This window comes from Cervus elaphus, chromosome 27 (genome assembly GCF_910594005.1).
Source record: "Cervus elaphus chromosome 27, mCerEla1.1, whole genome shotgun sequence".
Lineage (NCBI taxonomy): Eukaryota > Metazoa > Chordata > Mammalia > Artiodactyla > Cervidae > Cervus > Cervus elaphus.
The window spans coordinates 58901093-58916008 of NC_057841.1; the positions used below are offsets into that span (position 1 = coordinate 58901093).

At 56.2% G+C, this 14916-nt stretch overlaps 1 protein-coding gene across 1 annotated transcript in view; it reads left to right on the forward strand.

Moving 5' to 3' along the window:
• The first annotated feature begins 5266 nt into the window (after positions 1-5266).
• The window catches only part of ONECUT2 (one cut homeobox 2), a 55374-nt gene continuing 45724 nt past the window's right edge, over positions 5267-14916 (forward strand). Inside the window, exon 1 of the mRNA XM_043889460.1 lies at positions 5267-6826. Coding sequence (XP_043745395.1) covers positions 5575-6826 — 1252 coding nt within the window. The 5' untranslated portion in view covers positions 5267-5574. The remainder of the gene's footprint in view (positions 6827-14916) is intronic.

Here is a 14916-nt window from a genome sequence, read left to right on the forward strand (position 1 = left end):
CACTCTTTTTATTTCCCCCAAGCATCAAATTATTTCTCCCACCAGCTTCCGAAGTGGTAGCAGCCTCTCAACCAGAATCGGAAAGAGGGGGTGGGGCTCCAGACGAGGTTCTGTTGTGAACCCCGAAGCAAGGACTGTACCCGGGCAGGGACTGCGGGCCCAGTACCCAGCCCTGGCTACAGTCACCTAGGATCCAGATCGGAGGCCCGGGGACCCACCCCCGGCGAAGTCCCCCCCCCCCCGGCGAAGTCCCCCCCCCCCCCCCCGCGAGAGGGCCAGGGAACCCAGGGAGGGCAGGCAGGATGAAGGACAAAAACCTGTAGGTGTGTCTCTGTGTATCTGTGTGTGTGTGTGTTGTGTGTCCTTGAGGACACAAAGCTCCATCAGGCTCCCACCTGACGGGGTGGAGGGGTGCGATCAAGGTCGGCGGACCTAGTCCCGGGCTTTCTTTGAAATTAGGCAGGCGGAAGGGCAAGAAGCTTTGCTGCGAAGCTCAGCGTTTCGGCTGACGCTGCCCCTCCAGACTGGCCGCCCCAGAGCACGTGCCGAAGTTCGCTGGGACAGGGTCTCCGCCACCCCCTCCTCTCCCCTCCCCCAAGCCCGCCCACTTCCCGCGCCCGGACTACTGAGGCTAGGTGGGTTTCGCCCAGGCTCCGACTTGCCGCTGGGTTGCAACGGCGGCCTTACTCCGCACTTTCGAATCCAGACGACGGGCTTGGGGCTCCGAGAGAACAGTTCTCCCGGTAGGGAGGGCTCCAGGAGCCTCGTTTTTCTTTCCCTAAGAGGCTAGTTGAGGGTGAGAAGAGCACTAACAAACTCCCAACTCTCCCCGACCTGGTGCAGAGTGTCCTTTGTCCACCCGAAAGTTCAGGGCAGTCCCCCACCAGCTCTGGTAACTAACTTGGCAGGGCTTTTTCCCCGAAATTAACAACATCCACACAGCGCCAGAAACAGACAAAAAAAAAAAAAAAGGACCGGTTCGGCTTTACCACCTATTAATAGAAAACTTTTAAAAACAACTTTCCTAGATTCACCTGGAATCTGAGAAGGATCAGTGAATTTCTGAGCTGAGTGACCGGAGGGAGTTGGTGAGCTAGGCTTCGGTTTTGGTTTTCCTCTCTCTGTGCCCAACCAGCCCGAGCTTTCAGGCCGAAGAAAACTGGAGGTAATGGAGATATCAAACAGTCACGATTCCGAAGACGCCCTTTCCGCCACTAGCACCCACCTTCCATCTGCAAGGATAATCACAGACTTGCGGCGTCTTCGTCACCAGGGGCTCCGAGAAAATCCAACGTCATTAAAAGGAACCCTCTATTATCACTAGTACTGTGTATAGCAACATAAGAATTTCCCCCTCCTTTGAAAATTCCCCCACAACACTGAAACAGCATTTGTCTTCCGATTCCTGCAAACGCTTGAGGCCTTTCTGGAAAACCATTATCATTCAATGGCTAGAAAATTGCTCTCTTTCCTTTAAAAAAAGAAGGGGGAAAAAAGGGCGCAGCAGCAGCTACAACAGACAACAAAAACTTTCTCCTGCATAATCCCTGCTCATGGAATGACAAAGAAATGGTATTGACTTACCCCTGAACGGATGATGTGTTTGATAAGGGGGGGACTTTTTTGAAGATTTCTGTTCGGGAGCTGCACGGACAGCTGCAATTCATGGGCGACGCTGATTGCCAGAAACGCTATGGATTGGCATGGGGTCTGCAGCGCACAGATCCTGATCAATACCCCTACACTCACACGCCAGATGGTTTGGGGAAGGACAAAAATAAAATAGTCCAAATCAACCCACCATTATGTCTTTTTGTATTGTTCTGATAAACCTAGTTGTAGCACAAATGCGTTCTCCCCAACACAAAACCTTCTTCAGGATTTTGAACGTTTAGGTGAAAATAAGCCGCCCCCCTCTACCCCCAGGGTTTGGGCTGTGGTTACTGTTGTTTAGTGAAAGACAGAGCTGTTGGGCCCGTTATCCAGGTTGGGTTTACTTGTGGTCTGTTTATTTTGTGTGTGTGTGTGTGAATAATTTATAAGTTCTCTGTTTTAATTGAATGTTCACACTCTCTCCTCAGACGCTTAAAAATTTTTTTAATGTGAAAACACATATGAAAACTCCAACAGTAAAATTTTCCAGTCTTTTCCTGCACTTGCTAACTCAAATTCAGTTTTTGTTTTTTTCTTTTGCAGTACAATAATAGCTTACATTTGTTGTCAATGTGTTTTATTTACAGGGTTCTTTTTACCCATTTAAGTGTGTGATCTTGAAGAAAGTCGGTGTTGTAAATGGGGATATTCTGAGCAAAGGATAGTCTGCTCCTGATATAATTACTGGTAATTTTAATAGTCATGAAGTAGCATTTCTGCTGTCACATTGCTATATGGTCGAGGGGAACAAGAGTGTAACTTTAAAATAAAAGAAAAAATTCTGAGATTCAGAACTTCTGAAGGCTACAGCATATGTGCTATTCAAGAGGTGGTCAGAAAGCAACTCCTCCTTTTTATTTTCTTGGACTATCGAGGGGAAAAAAATCAAAGCTATTTCAAAACATATTTGAAAATAGTATTCAATATTAGTACTCATGTTCTTAAAATTATCTTCGAGTAGATACTAAATATTTTTCCTGTTTAAAAAGAAAGGAGGGAAACATGCAAACGTAATTCAGTAAAAAAAAAAAAAATTAGGATGATGACTAAACACGCACATTAATTTTTCTTTTAAATGGGTTGGGGGTTGAAATACAAAAATGTCAAACCACTATCAGAAAAACAACATGAAAAATCTGCTTTAATCTAGCCCAATGAAATTATACACAAAGAAGCCAATACGATTTCATGATTTCCCTGAGATCGCCAATATTGATCGAGGGAAGAGGGGGGAGGGAGGGGAGAGCGAGAAAGAGGCCAGAATATGCAACTCACCTTTCAGCTCCCCAGCACGTGACTGCTTCCAGGCACACGGAGATGCAATACCCAGGAGCAGATTTATCCTAGTAGCCTGGTAAATGAGTTTATCATTTTGAAATTTTATTTAAATGGCCACTTATATGCGGAGGTTTCTGAAAAGACGACAGTGCCTACTGAAGCCCCAGCCTGGGGTCATGGGCCACTCCTCCAGCCTGAAGCCAGGGTGGGGGGAGGCCACCTTCAGTACCAGGGCACTCGGATTCCTCTCCTGCCCTCTTTCAGTCTCTGAACACTCTTGGGCCGATAGGAGATTGCACTCTTGTGAACTTTTGTTCAACTTGATGTGTATTTCAAACATTTAACTTTCAAGTTATCCCCAAATGTCCAGTCGCCATCCATAAGGTGGAGAGTAGGAAGAGAGATGGTAGGAGATGGTGAGGGAGAGAGAAAAGTCAGAGAAACAGAAAAGTGAGGGATGCTACCTGACTAGGGCTGTGACATTAAAGATTGAGCAGCTAAGAAAAGTATATCTAGCAAATCAGGGGATCATCCACTTTCTTGCCCAGGCTTTAATAGCACAGAGAAGAGGCTATCTGAAAGAATAATTGGCAAGATTTGGGCCAGAACTCAATAAAGTTGATCTGTAAATAGTGTCACCGTACATTCATGTGACAGGATGATGGGGGGGGGGGGGAGGATTTTTTTTTTTTTTTTTTTTTGGTTCTGTATCTAGAATAGAGAGGAGGGCGGCCATAAAAGGTGACTGAGACTAAGAACTGTTTTCCAAATGAATAAAACCTTTCTCTAGCGCCAGGAAGGCATATACAGTATTCCAGCCTGTGTCCTTGTTTTCTTATCAAGTTTTCTCTAACAGCTGGAAGTGGTTGGAGGGGGCTGTCTTAAGGAGACCCCCTGCTCTTCTTTTGACAGCTGATCAAAAGAAAATAGGTCACGCTTCTCAAACTTATGTCCACCCTGTCCTTAATTACTGTCTCTTTAAACAAAGGCAACATCTGCGCAACCTCAGCTAGCTTGAATCTTCGGAGGCAAACAGAGAGCGCAACCTGCTTTGGAAGAAGCAGCTACTTTTAAGGCTTTCCGTGCGGAGCGGCTCTCGGCCTTCCACCAGCCCTCCACCCCAACCCCGGGCCGCAGAAATCTGCCCCTTCTCTCTACGCGCGCTCCATTCCCAGTAGCCGACCGGGGGTTAGTCAACAACGGAAATACTGGGTTCGTGAAGGTGCACTTTTCAAAGCTGCGACTTGCGAGCGTTCTGGAACTGACCAAGGCTCTGTTCTTTTCAAAACCAAGGCTTGGATATGCAGATCTGGGCTCCAGGTCATCTACCCACAGCCTTAACCCCGGGCGTCCCTCTCCTAGGATTTGAGGGACGTGTGTGTGTGTGTGTGTGTGTGTAAAGATCGGTAACCTTGCGGACGGTTTACACACTCCCAGTACCCCGAAGTTTGCTTGCTACAGGCATCGGCAAACAAGCCCACTGTACACGGCCCCCACCCCACCTCCCCACCCACTCCTTTCCAACTCGCTCCCGCAGCCAGCATATGGTCACCTTGAAACCGCAGCTTCTGGTGTTCCAGTTTTGTTTTGCAATCTAGCAGGGCCCTTCTGAAGGCTCATAACTAAGAGATTTATGGGCTTGTTGGGTAATTAAATGATGTGATCGTGTTAACTTTGCATGCATCACAGAGGCCCGCTCGGGGGCGGCGAGGGCGCTGGTTGTTCCCTTCGCCCCGTAGACTATGCACGCCCCAGTCTCGGGGATTTACCGTGCATTACAATACATTAGCGACTGCGTTTTTTAAAAAGCTGCATTACTGGCTCCCAGCTAGTGACCCTCGGGTAGTGGCTTGTTAGGAGATGTGAGTTTGCGTTTAACAGCCGTACGCAGTTGGCTTACTAGCCTCGAGAAAAGCTTTGGGGTGAAGCAAAGCCCTTTAGTCCGGTCGTGGCAGCTCGGAAGAGACACAGAGCGGCATCTCCAGCGTGATTTCTCCCCCTCGCCCGCACACTCGCCTCTCTCTCCGCACCACGCTCCCCTCCCCTCCGTCCCTCCCCTTGACGTTTGATTCCAGCGGCCAGGGAGGGGGAAAAAAGAGAGGCATAGAGCCGTCAGCCAAACCTGAACCACGCGGCCCCGCCCCCTCCACAGCCATTGGTCGCGGCGCGCAGGAGGCCCGCCCCCCCGGGGGAAGCTGCGGCCGCCGAGTGGCTACCCGCGACGCCCGTCGGGCGCTGCCCCGCCCCGAGCCCGGGCGGGTTAGGTTGGCCGCCCGGACGAGCGGCAGAGCCCTTCTGGACAGCTCCCGCTCGCGCAGACGGAGGACGGCGGCGCCGGAGCGGGCTCGGACATGGCGAGGCAGCGCGCCGGCCCGCGCGGCGGGGCCCGGTGACCCTCCCGCGCCCGCCCGCCTCCCGCACGCGCGCCCCGCCCGCCCCCGCCCCGGTCGCGCCCGCCCGCAACCCGGGGCGCACACCCGCACGCGCGCTCCCCCTGCGCACACACACACATACACACACACACGCTCTCCCGCGCCCTCCGTCGCCGCCCGCAGCCGAGCTCCGCCACGCGCGCCTCGCCAGCCCGCCGGCCGCCCCCGCCGCTGCCGCCGCCGCCGCCGCCCCCGGGCCCCGATGGACTGAATGAAGGCTGCCTACACCGCCTATCGATGCCTCACCAAAGACCTAGAAGGCTGCGCCATGAACCCGGAGCTGACAATGGAAAGTCTGGGCACTTTGCACGGGCCGGCCGGCGGCGGCAGTGGCGGGGGCGGCGGCGGCGGGGGCGGCGGGGGCGGCGGCGGGGGCCCGGGCCATGAGCCGGAGCTGCTGGCCAGCCCTAGCCCCCACCACGCGGGCCGCGGCGCCGCCGGCTCGCTGCGGGGCCCTCCGCCGCCCCCACCGCCGCCGCCAACGGCGCACCAGGAGCTGGGCACGGCGGCCGCGGCTGCGGCGGCGGCGGCGGCATCGCGCTCGGCCATGGTCACTAGCATGGCCTCGATCCTGGACGGCGGCGACTACCGGCCCGAGCTGTCCATCCCGCTCCACCACGCCATGAGCATGTCCTGCGACTCGTCCCCGCCCGGCATGGGCATGAGCAACACCTACACCACGCTGACGCCGCTGCAGCCGCTGCCGCCCATCTCCACCGTCTCGGACAAGTTCCACCACCCGCACCCGCACCCGCACCCGCACCCGCACCATCACCATCACCACCAGCAGCGCCTCTCGGGCAACGTCAGCGGCAGCTTCGCGCTCTTGCGCGACGAGCGCGGGCTCCCGGCCATGAACAGCCTCTACAGCCCCTACAAGGAGATGCCGGGCATGGGCCAGAGCCTGTCCCCGCTGGCCGCCACCCCGCTGGGCAACGGGCTGGGCGGTCTCCACAACGCGCAGCAGAGCCTGCCCAACTACGGGCCCCCGGGCCCCGACAAGATGCTCAGCCCCAACTTCGACGCGCACCACACTGCCATGCTGACCCGCGGCGACCAGCACCTGTCCCGCGGCCTGGGCACCCCGCCCGCGGCCATGATGTCGCACCTCAACGGCCTGCACCACCCGGGCCACGCTCAGTCCCACGGGCCGGTGCTGGCGCCCAGCCGCGAGAGGCCACCCTCGTCGTCTTCGGGATCGCAGGTGGCCACCTCCGGCCAGCTGGAGGAGATCAACACCAAAGAGGTGGCCCAGCGCATCACCGCCGAGCTGAAGCGCTACAGCATCCCACAGGCGATCTTCGCGCAGAGGGTGTTGTGCCGGTCTCAGGGGACACTCTCCGACCTGCTCCGGAACCCCAAACCGTGGAGTAAACTCAAATCTGGCAGGGAGACCTTCCGCAGGATGTGGAAGTGGTTGCAGGAGCCCGAGTTCCAGCGTATGTCCGCCTTACGCCTGGCAGGTAAGCTCAGAGGGCCGTCTGGAGGCGGGCTGCCCGGGTGCGGGCACCGAGCCTCCCCTCCGGGTCCCCTGCCCCTGTCCCTCCAGGCTTGCCACTTGTTCTCCACTCCATTCCTTCTCCGTTTCCTCTTTCTCCCCTCGTTTCTGTGTTCTCCCTTGCTCTTTCTCTCCCTTCTCACCTCCTTGTCTCGAGCTTCTTGAGCGATCCCATCCCGGTTTTGGTCGCACTCTGCTCACCGTGCCAAGCACTCTGCGCTCTCTTTCGGACCTCCCCCAGTTGTGGGAAGCACCAGGAGGGTGTGCGGTGTCCACTAGGAGCCCTCTCGTTCCCAGACTCCCGGGGACGGCGGGGTTGCCTCTATTTAGAACCCTGTGCGCTTGAACTCTTGTTCAGACAATACATTTCACTTCTCCCAGCTGCCTGGTCTCCCCAGATAGAGGCAGTTGGTGGCGAGAGGTAGTGGGCTTTAGAGGGGGAAGAGATCTTTCTGCGGTCTTTCTCCCCACCATGTTGGGCAAACTTATTCGGTCACTGACAGGAAGCACAGCCTTGCCCACGCGGAGCACCGGGGTGGGGGGGCCGGGATACAACCGCGCTTCCGGAGCCAGTCTCCGGCCTTGACATTGGCGCGGGGACTTTGTGATGGAAAGAGCGGGCTGGGGCCAGCGCCCGTGTCCCTGCCCACAGTGAGGTTGGGACTGCCACATTCACCCCTCTGGGAGGACAGGAGAGGGGAAACTCAGAGCGGGGAGCGTCCTGCCTTACTGGCCGGCCGCCCTTTGCCCGGCTCCCAGCGTTGGCCGCGATGTGCCGAGGTGTGGCTGGACCCCGGGGACGAGGCTGGGAGCTCGCGGAAAGAGGGTGCTGAGAAATTAAGATGCAGGTTAGTTAACGCCTCCTGGGCGCTGGGCTCCCGGCTCCGCCTTTGCATTAAGCGGACGCGGGTGGTGCGCCGGGCTCGGCGACGGGGAGGGCCGGCGACCGGCGGGAGGGGACGGGTTGACGCGCCGGTTACATTGTTCTGGAGTCGGCTTGGGCTCTTTGTGCCTCCTCTAGCGGCCGAGCCGCGAGGTACAGCCCTCTATTGTTCTAGGAGCGCAGAAACCTCCCGTGTGGGCGGCGGGAGCCGAGAGAAAGGCGCAGCCCGGGCTGCGGCTGGTACTCGGGTGCGCGCTTTTGTGCCCCGGCGCGGTGTGCGTGGCGGTTGCGCTGCGCCCCCGGGGACCCTGCCACGGGCCGGGAGGGGCGAAGTGTCCAAGTGCCCCGCCGCGGAGGACGCACGGCCCCCGACTGCAGGCCGGAATTGGGCGGCTTCTTTTGGACTGAGCCACCTCTCCCGATCGTCAGATTGTCTGGGGGACAATTCGAGGTGGCGGTCATTTACATAAGGGAGCGGGGAGCCCGAAGTTCCGAGCCGCGCACAACGGGCTTCCGGAGGTAGAGCTCAAGCTTCCTCTCAGGCTCCCTGGGGCTTTCCTCGAACCATTGAGTCTGGCTCCTGGGGTGCACTCTGCCGACGCTGGACAGGGTTGGGGGATGTGACAGGCGGTGGGGAGGGGGCGTTTCCACTCTGACAGCCGCCGTCTGCCTTTGCCTGTTGGAGGATTCCAGTCTCTAGTCCGAAACCGCCCGCAGTTTCGGTCCGAAAAGGTCCTGAAAACTAGGTCCGCCACCCCCAGAGCTTCCCCAAGTCGGTGAACTCCAAATAGTTCTGCATGGATCTCGAAACCTACTTTCTCTTTCTCCTAGCTTACTCTTCATCCTCTCCTACCGTTTTCTCTGATTGCTCTTGGTCCCTTGAAAAGATTAAGCAGGAAATAGTATCAGTGAAAAATGGACTGGAAGCCTACTGACAATTCCAAACGGTGTGGTCCCCCCTCTTTGTCTTAGGCCCCCCGAACATGCCCTTAGTCCCTCTCCGAGAGTTCTAGCGAGGACGGGCTTCCTGGGCACAGGCAGCAGAAGAAACTTGACAGTCAGTCTCGGGGAAGGGAGGCCAGGGTAAGGAAGACAGGGCGACAGGGCTTCTTACCCGGCTCATCTCAGAGCACTGCCGCCCCCTCATGCCTGTCCGGCAGAGGACAGAGCTTTTTTTTAAAAAGCCAGCCTTCTGCCCACATCTGTCTGAAAGGGAGCTGGAAAGAAATGCTTTGCTTGTCAGCGGGTCTCAAGCCTTTTTGCAAAAGTATCGGAGGATTAGGGAGAGTATGGCATCCGTGGGGGACCGCAGTCCCACCACCCATCGCCGAAGAGTCCCCAGGCCAGTCCTGGGGGGCTGGCCTCATGGGGCACCAGGGCTTTTCAGAGCAGGAGGCCAAGAGCTTCCTTGGGCGAGTGGAAATCTCCTGCCAGGGACCCCACTTTGCTCAAGCATTCAAATGCATGTCTGTTTTATTACCCCGAGTTGAAAAGGGACAAGAGCTTTAGCCTTTTTATCTGGCCATTTTATCAGCAACTACAAGTGTGTCGAGTGGTTATTATTACACAGGAGTCTTTTCAGCTTGGGGTCAGTAGATCAGTCTCTTCAGACACTGACGCAGAAGCTGGGCCTGGTAAGTAGGTATTATGTGCTCAGGAGCGCTAGCGAAAGGGAGCAAATGAGAAGAAACACCAAGGCCTTCTCCTCCAGGAGTATTGATCCCACTCTCACAGCGGACTCACAGTGTGGAGGGCTCCTGGGGCTTTCAGCAAACCCGGTGGGGTCTTTTCAGCAAGACCCTGATGTGGGAACCTGGCAGAGAGCAACCGGCCCCCATCTCACCAAGACCAAGTCTCTCTGTCTCGTCTTGATTTCTCTATCTTCTCAACTTCTCTATCTCTTCTTAATTTCTCTTTCTGGTTCTCATTTTGGGTCTTGCCAGAGGCCTAAGCAGGCAGAGGTTTGAGGGAACCCTGAATTAAGAATTAAGACGTCTGCTTCGGGCCAGCACTGCCCGCCTCTCCAGGAGGTGGAGTGCACCCTATCACAGCAGAAGGGGGCCTTGCTCTGCTCCTTTCCCACTGCAGGGGTGCTGGATCCACAGCCCCAGGTAGTATTTTAAAGGGGAAGGGAGAAGATGTCGGGGAAACTCAGGTTCGATTTCAGAGAAAGGGGTTCCAAGTGCACGACTCCGTTCATAAAGAATGGCCACAGTGGAAACTGTTTGCGACCACACCGGGTTGGGCCTCCTCCGCTGCGTGCAGGGTTGACTCCTGCAGGGCAGTTTTTATTAACCCGAGGAGAGGCTTAAGAAGGGGGGGGGGGCGGCAACTCCCCAGCGGCTTCCAGCACAAACTCTCTCTGGCTTTGAGCCCAAGAGGCCTCTGAACCAAGCACAGACACGAAACAGGAAAGACGGAGAGGCGAGACAGTGGAGGGGCACCTCGTGGAGGGAAAGAGCGCTCCCCATGGCGAGAGTTGGTTTCCTCCGACAGCTGGAAGACAGAGCAGAGCCCCCGACGACCCTCGACCCTCGCGGCCAAGGTTTCGGCCTCCTGTGAGCCGGACTCCCCGGGCGGCCGGCGGGGGAGCCTGTCTCCTGTCCCCACGGCGGACAGGCGCCTGACGTGCTCCGGGCAGCAGCTCCCAGCGGCCGATCAGGAGCCAACTCTGTTCCAGCGGCGGCGGCAAACCCTTAACCAACCCACCGGGATGTCACCTGGGCCCCCTGACACCCGCGGCGGAGCGTGGCCGGGCCAGTGGGCCGCGGCGCCTTCCAGGGGCTCTCGGCGCGCCTGCGGCTCCTTTGGGGCCGAGGGGACGTCCGGAGGCCTCGCTGAGCCTGGGGTGAGCCTCAGGGTGGGGACTGGGACCCCGTTCACAGAGACCTTCCCCCTCCCTCGCCGGCGCCCAGTCGGTCCCAGTGTCTTTGCCGCCGGGTCAGCGGCCCTTGTCGGTACGGCGCACCCGTGTTCAGTCGTGCCAGCTGGTTGGGTGAATAATTGGAAAGCTCGCCACCATCCTTTCTTGGTCAAGTCCTCGGTGGCCTCGAGAATACCTTCCTAATTCACTTTGGGGTGGGCGGGAGCGGGCCAGAGCGGCGGAGGGCAGTGAACCCGTGCGCGGGAGAAGTAGCCCGGGAGGCCGCGCGCCCTGGACGCCAGAGGCGGCGCCTTTATTTTCCTTCCAGGCTTTGCGCCGTGTGGGTATGTCACTTTCCTCAAACAAATGTGTATATGGAGGGAGATCGATGCTGATAATGTTTAGAAGATTAAAAGAGCATTAATGCTGGCAACGAGAACGTAAACGTGTGGACCCAGATTTCATTGATCCGGAATCCGATCCGGCGCGTTTCCAGTAAACCCGACGGGCGACCTCTTCCCAGCAGAGCGCACGCCAGCGGCCCGGCTCCCCGGCGCTCCCGCCGCGCCGCCTCCCCAGCTCCAGGCCGGCGCTCGGGTCTGGCGGCCGCCCCAGCCCGCCCTTCCAACCCCCGTCTTCTCTGTCGCCGGGCTGCCAACCTCTGGCCCTGTCTCCGTGCTCCCCGCGCGCGCTCCCCGCACGCGCTCCCCGAGTGGCGGGTGGCGGGTGTCCCCGAAGGCGCCGCGCGGGAAGCGAGTCCTCCCTCGCTTGGGGGGCCTTCGCCTTCGCCCGTGCCGCCCGCATCGGTTCCAGTAGGACCCAGGGCAACTTCTCTCCTCAGCCGAAACAATCCGAAACCATCCGGGAAATCTGGTCACCCCTCGTTACGCGGGATACTCCGAGCTGAACGTTAGAAACGAGGTCTCTAAAGCTGCCTAGGAACCTCGCAGCTTCCTGATCCGCGGATCCATACCCATCTAGATTTGTCCTCCTTAAGAAAGAACATTCGCATTAAATGGTCCCACTTGCAGACTTTCTACACCGATGCGTTAGTTGGACAATTAAACGAGGCCCCAGTGACAGTGGCCTAGGCGTCACCCTCTATGGTCTGCTCTGCTCTGGGCTAATTGGGTCAACGAGGGGAGAATCTTGTTTCTTACCCCGCCTGGGGCAGGATGATGAAAAAAAACAGCCCGGGGGACTGCCAGCCTCCTGGGGACTGGAGCGATTTTCCCTTCTGAGACCCGGGACTCAGGCCTGGCCCCCTGGTAGGAAAGTTTTCTCTGAGACATCTGCCTTGATGGGGAAAAGGAAAGAACTTCAAAGCTCTTCCTTCCCCCGGCAGGGAGACTTCCACCCTGCCAACCTTTCCGATCTCGCTCAGTGGCTGGCTCTTGCAGAAGGAACACCAAGGTGAATGAAGGAAAGAAAGAGAAAGTTGGGGCAGTGGTGCGGGTGAGACCAGAACTAAATCGTTCAGGTTTTTATTATTATTATAAGTTCTCCAATTTGAGAAAAACGAAAGCTTTTCCTTCAAGAGAAGGTTTCAACCTGGAAGAAAGGAGTGTTTTCCTTCCTTCTCCAAGAAGGAGATGAGAAGAAGGAGGAAGGAAAGGAGATAGGACAAAAACAAATCTGGCGTTTTTCTGCCTCGAGGGGCGGCCAAGGGGCAGCAGTTATTTCTTTCTGTTCTCCCCAGAGACGGGCTAATCTTCCCACCAATGGGTTTCCTTAAAGAAGGGGGCTTTCAAACGGTTCCTTGACGCCTAGCCCTACCCCCTCTTCTGAAAATGAACTTGAGTCAGCTCAGATGATCAGATACAGAAACCAAAAATCGTGTGTGGTTTCCACCTGGTGTGGCCCCTCCCCACAAGCCCCAGGGGAAGGGTCCTCAGGTTCCGGAAGAGGTGAGCAGGCTTTCAAAGGGTGGACTCCTCGAGTCTCCCTCACCCCTATCCTAGAATCTTCAAGCCCCTCCTAGAGTCCTCAAACAGGGCTGGATTCCTGGGGAATGCTGGCGGTGAGGCAGAGGGGACATTGGGCCCCCAGGTGCCCCGTGTCCCCAGGAGGAGAGTGGGCCCCCTTCTCTCTAGGGGCACCGGACTGCCCAGAGGTGCCAGGGCAGGGTTTACCTCCTGGAGCTCCAGGTAGGAACCAGAGGGGCAAACGAGGCCGCCTCCGCCGCTGCCTTCACTGCACAACCTCACTTTAGGGGGAGCCGTAGTTTTCTGGGCCTTAGAACCAGTTCTTCGAAGGAAAGATCAGGGCAAGCGGGTTGCCCGGTTCACACTGTTGCGGCGGCTGGTGTCGGCAGAAACTGTCTGGAGGAGAAGTGGCGTTGTGTCGGGCGTCCCTGGAGGAATGAAAACCTCAGAGGAGAAGCAGGGATTCCGTTTCTGGGTTCCTGCCAGAGGAAGGGAACCGAGGAGGGAATAAAATGCGAGCACCGTCTGGATAAAGGGCCCTGGGGAGAAGGGTGAATGATGAGGACCCCAGGGCCTGAACCTTCGTCTACAGACCCTGGGCTGTCCTCAGCCCCGGCCTGCTCAGGGGCCCTTGTTTTCCCTGACCTGGGAAAATTGCTTTTCCTGGTGGGGGGAGGCGTTATGAGGGGGCCCAAGAAGGATATTCATGCTGTCAGGCACAGAGCCTGTACATGTGAGCTGTACCCCAGCACCCCATCCGTCCCCCTAATGCACAGCCGTGCCTTTGGGGAAAGCTCTACGATCCCGGGTCTCCAGGCTAAGGCTCTGAGGAATGGACTCAGGTTTTTGTGGGGCAGGGGAGGAGGGGCAGGGGCCCTGATTGGGTGACTGAGCCCATCTCATGCATAGCAGGGTGCGGATGGGCCAGGCGTGGGCTGTGCAGACAGGGCTAGTCTCGGTGGGGGGAAGATTCCTCGGGGCTGTGGACATTTGTCAGGAAAACCGTCCCACGTAAACTGTCCCAGAGGGAGAGGAGGCGCTGCGTTCCCCCTCGGTGCCCCTCTCGCCGTCTGAAGATCCATTACTCTTCTGTAGAAAGCAGACTTTGTTTGGGTTGGGAGCACACCTCCAGCGTAATTTAATCAGCATTGGACTTTGGCTCGCGTAATCAAATATACATATACTTTCTCCTGCAGGAAGAAAAATAATTTCTATGTAACCAGCATTGACTTGAAGTCATGTCATTTCTGGAAAGCATCACATTTTTAAAGGGAAAGGTAAAATTGAGGGGGGAAAGAACCCACAGTTTTTCGGTGGTTTGCCTCGAAATAGCTAAGAGAGCCAGTTACCACCTGAGAAAGGATGGAAGGAACATTCTAGAAACTGAAATATATGGGCTGCTCCAATTGTAAGTGTCCCACTCCAGCTTCTTCTGTGTAGTCAGCCTGCCAGATCTGTGTTGGTACAGTTAGTAGGTTGACCGACTCCTAGGAATTTAGGCTTTGTGTTTGCATTGAGGCATCTTTGGAAGAATCGGGTTCTCCCTTGCTCCATTTCTGTCTGTTTTCTTTGGAGAGACCACAGGCAGTAGCCGCAGGATCCCAATGGGCAGCAAGCCCACCCCACCCCCAGGGCCTGGAGCATCCCCCAGAACAAGCCTGGCCGCCCCACCCCCCAGAGCGAGGCTCTGGGCTGTACCCAAGTTGGGTCTGTTAGGGAATCTGTTGTAAACACAGATCCATTGATTTGCATTTGTCAGAGAGTAAAGTTAAACCAGTGAAAAGAGAAGCCCTTACCCTTTTATGCAGGGCCAGGGAAACCTTTCATATTGATCCTATTGATCCAACCTTTCCCTTTAAGGAAACCACATAGTTAAAGACCCTCGTTCAATAGATTTACCCTTCGCGCTTGTGATATTCCTTTAAGTGTTCTCATCTAGGCTAGCTGGGCATTAAGCCCACACTCCAAACCAAACAGAAATGAAAAGGGGGTGTGAGGGGAGGAGTCATGAGGCAGAATTGTGGTAAGTGAAACTGAATCAAACTGAAATGCATAATGACTCGGTTGGGGATGTTTTACTCATTCTTCTGAGATGACACGCAGGGATAAGAACAAAACAGATGCATTTAACACGTTTCCTCTCCCTTTCCCTTCCGTTCCCTCCCCTCCTCTCTCCCCCCAAAACAAACTCTGTTTAGGTGCTAGACTAACATCACGGGAACATCACTTTCTACTGTGAAATTATTTCAATAAAGCAGCTAGCTTGCTTCATTAAAACTGGTTCCCTTAAAGGCAGTAAAACTTCCACAGAAATTCTTTTGGTTCATTTGTAGCGGATTGGGAATAAAATTTGTCCCCAGATATGCAATGTTTCGGACTCTGTG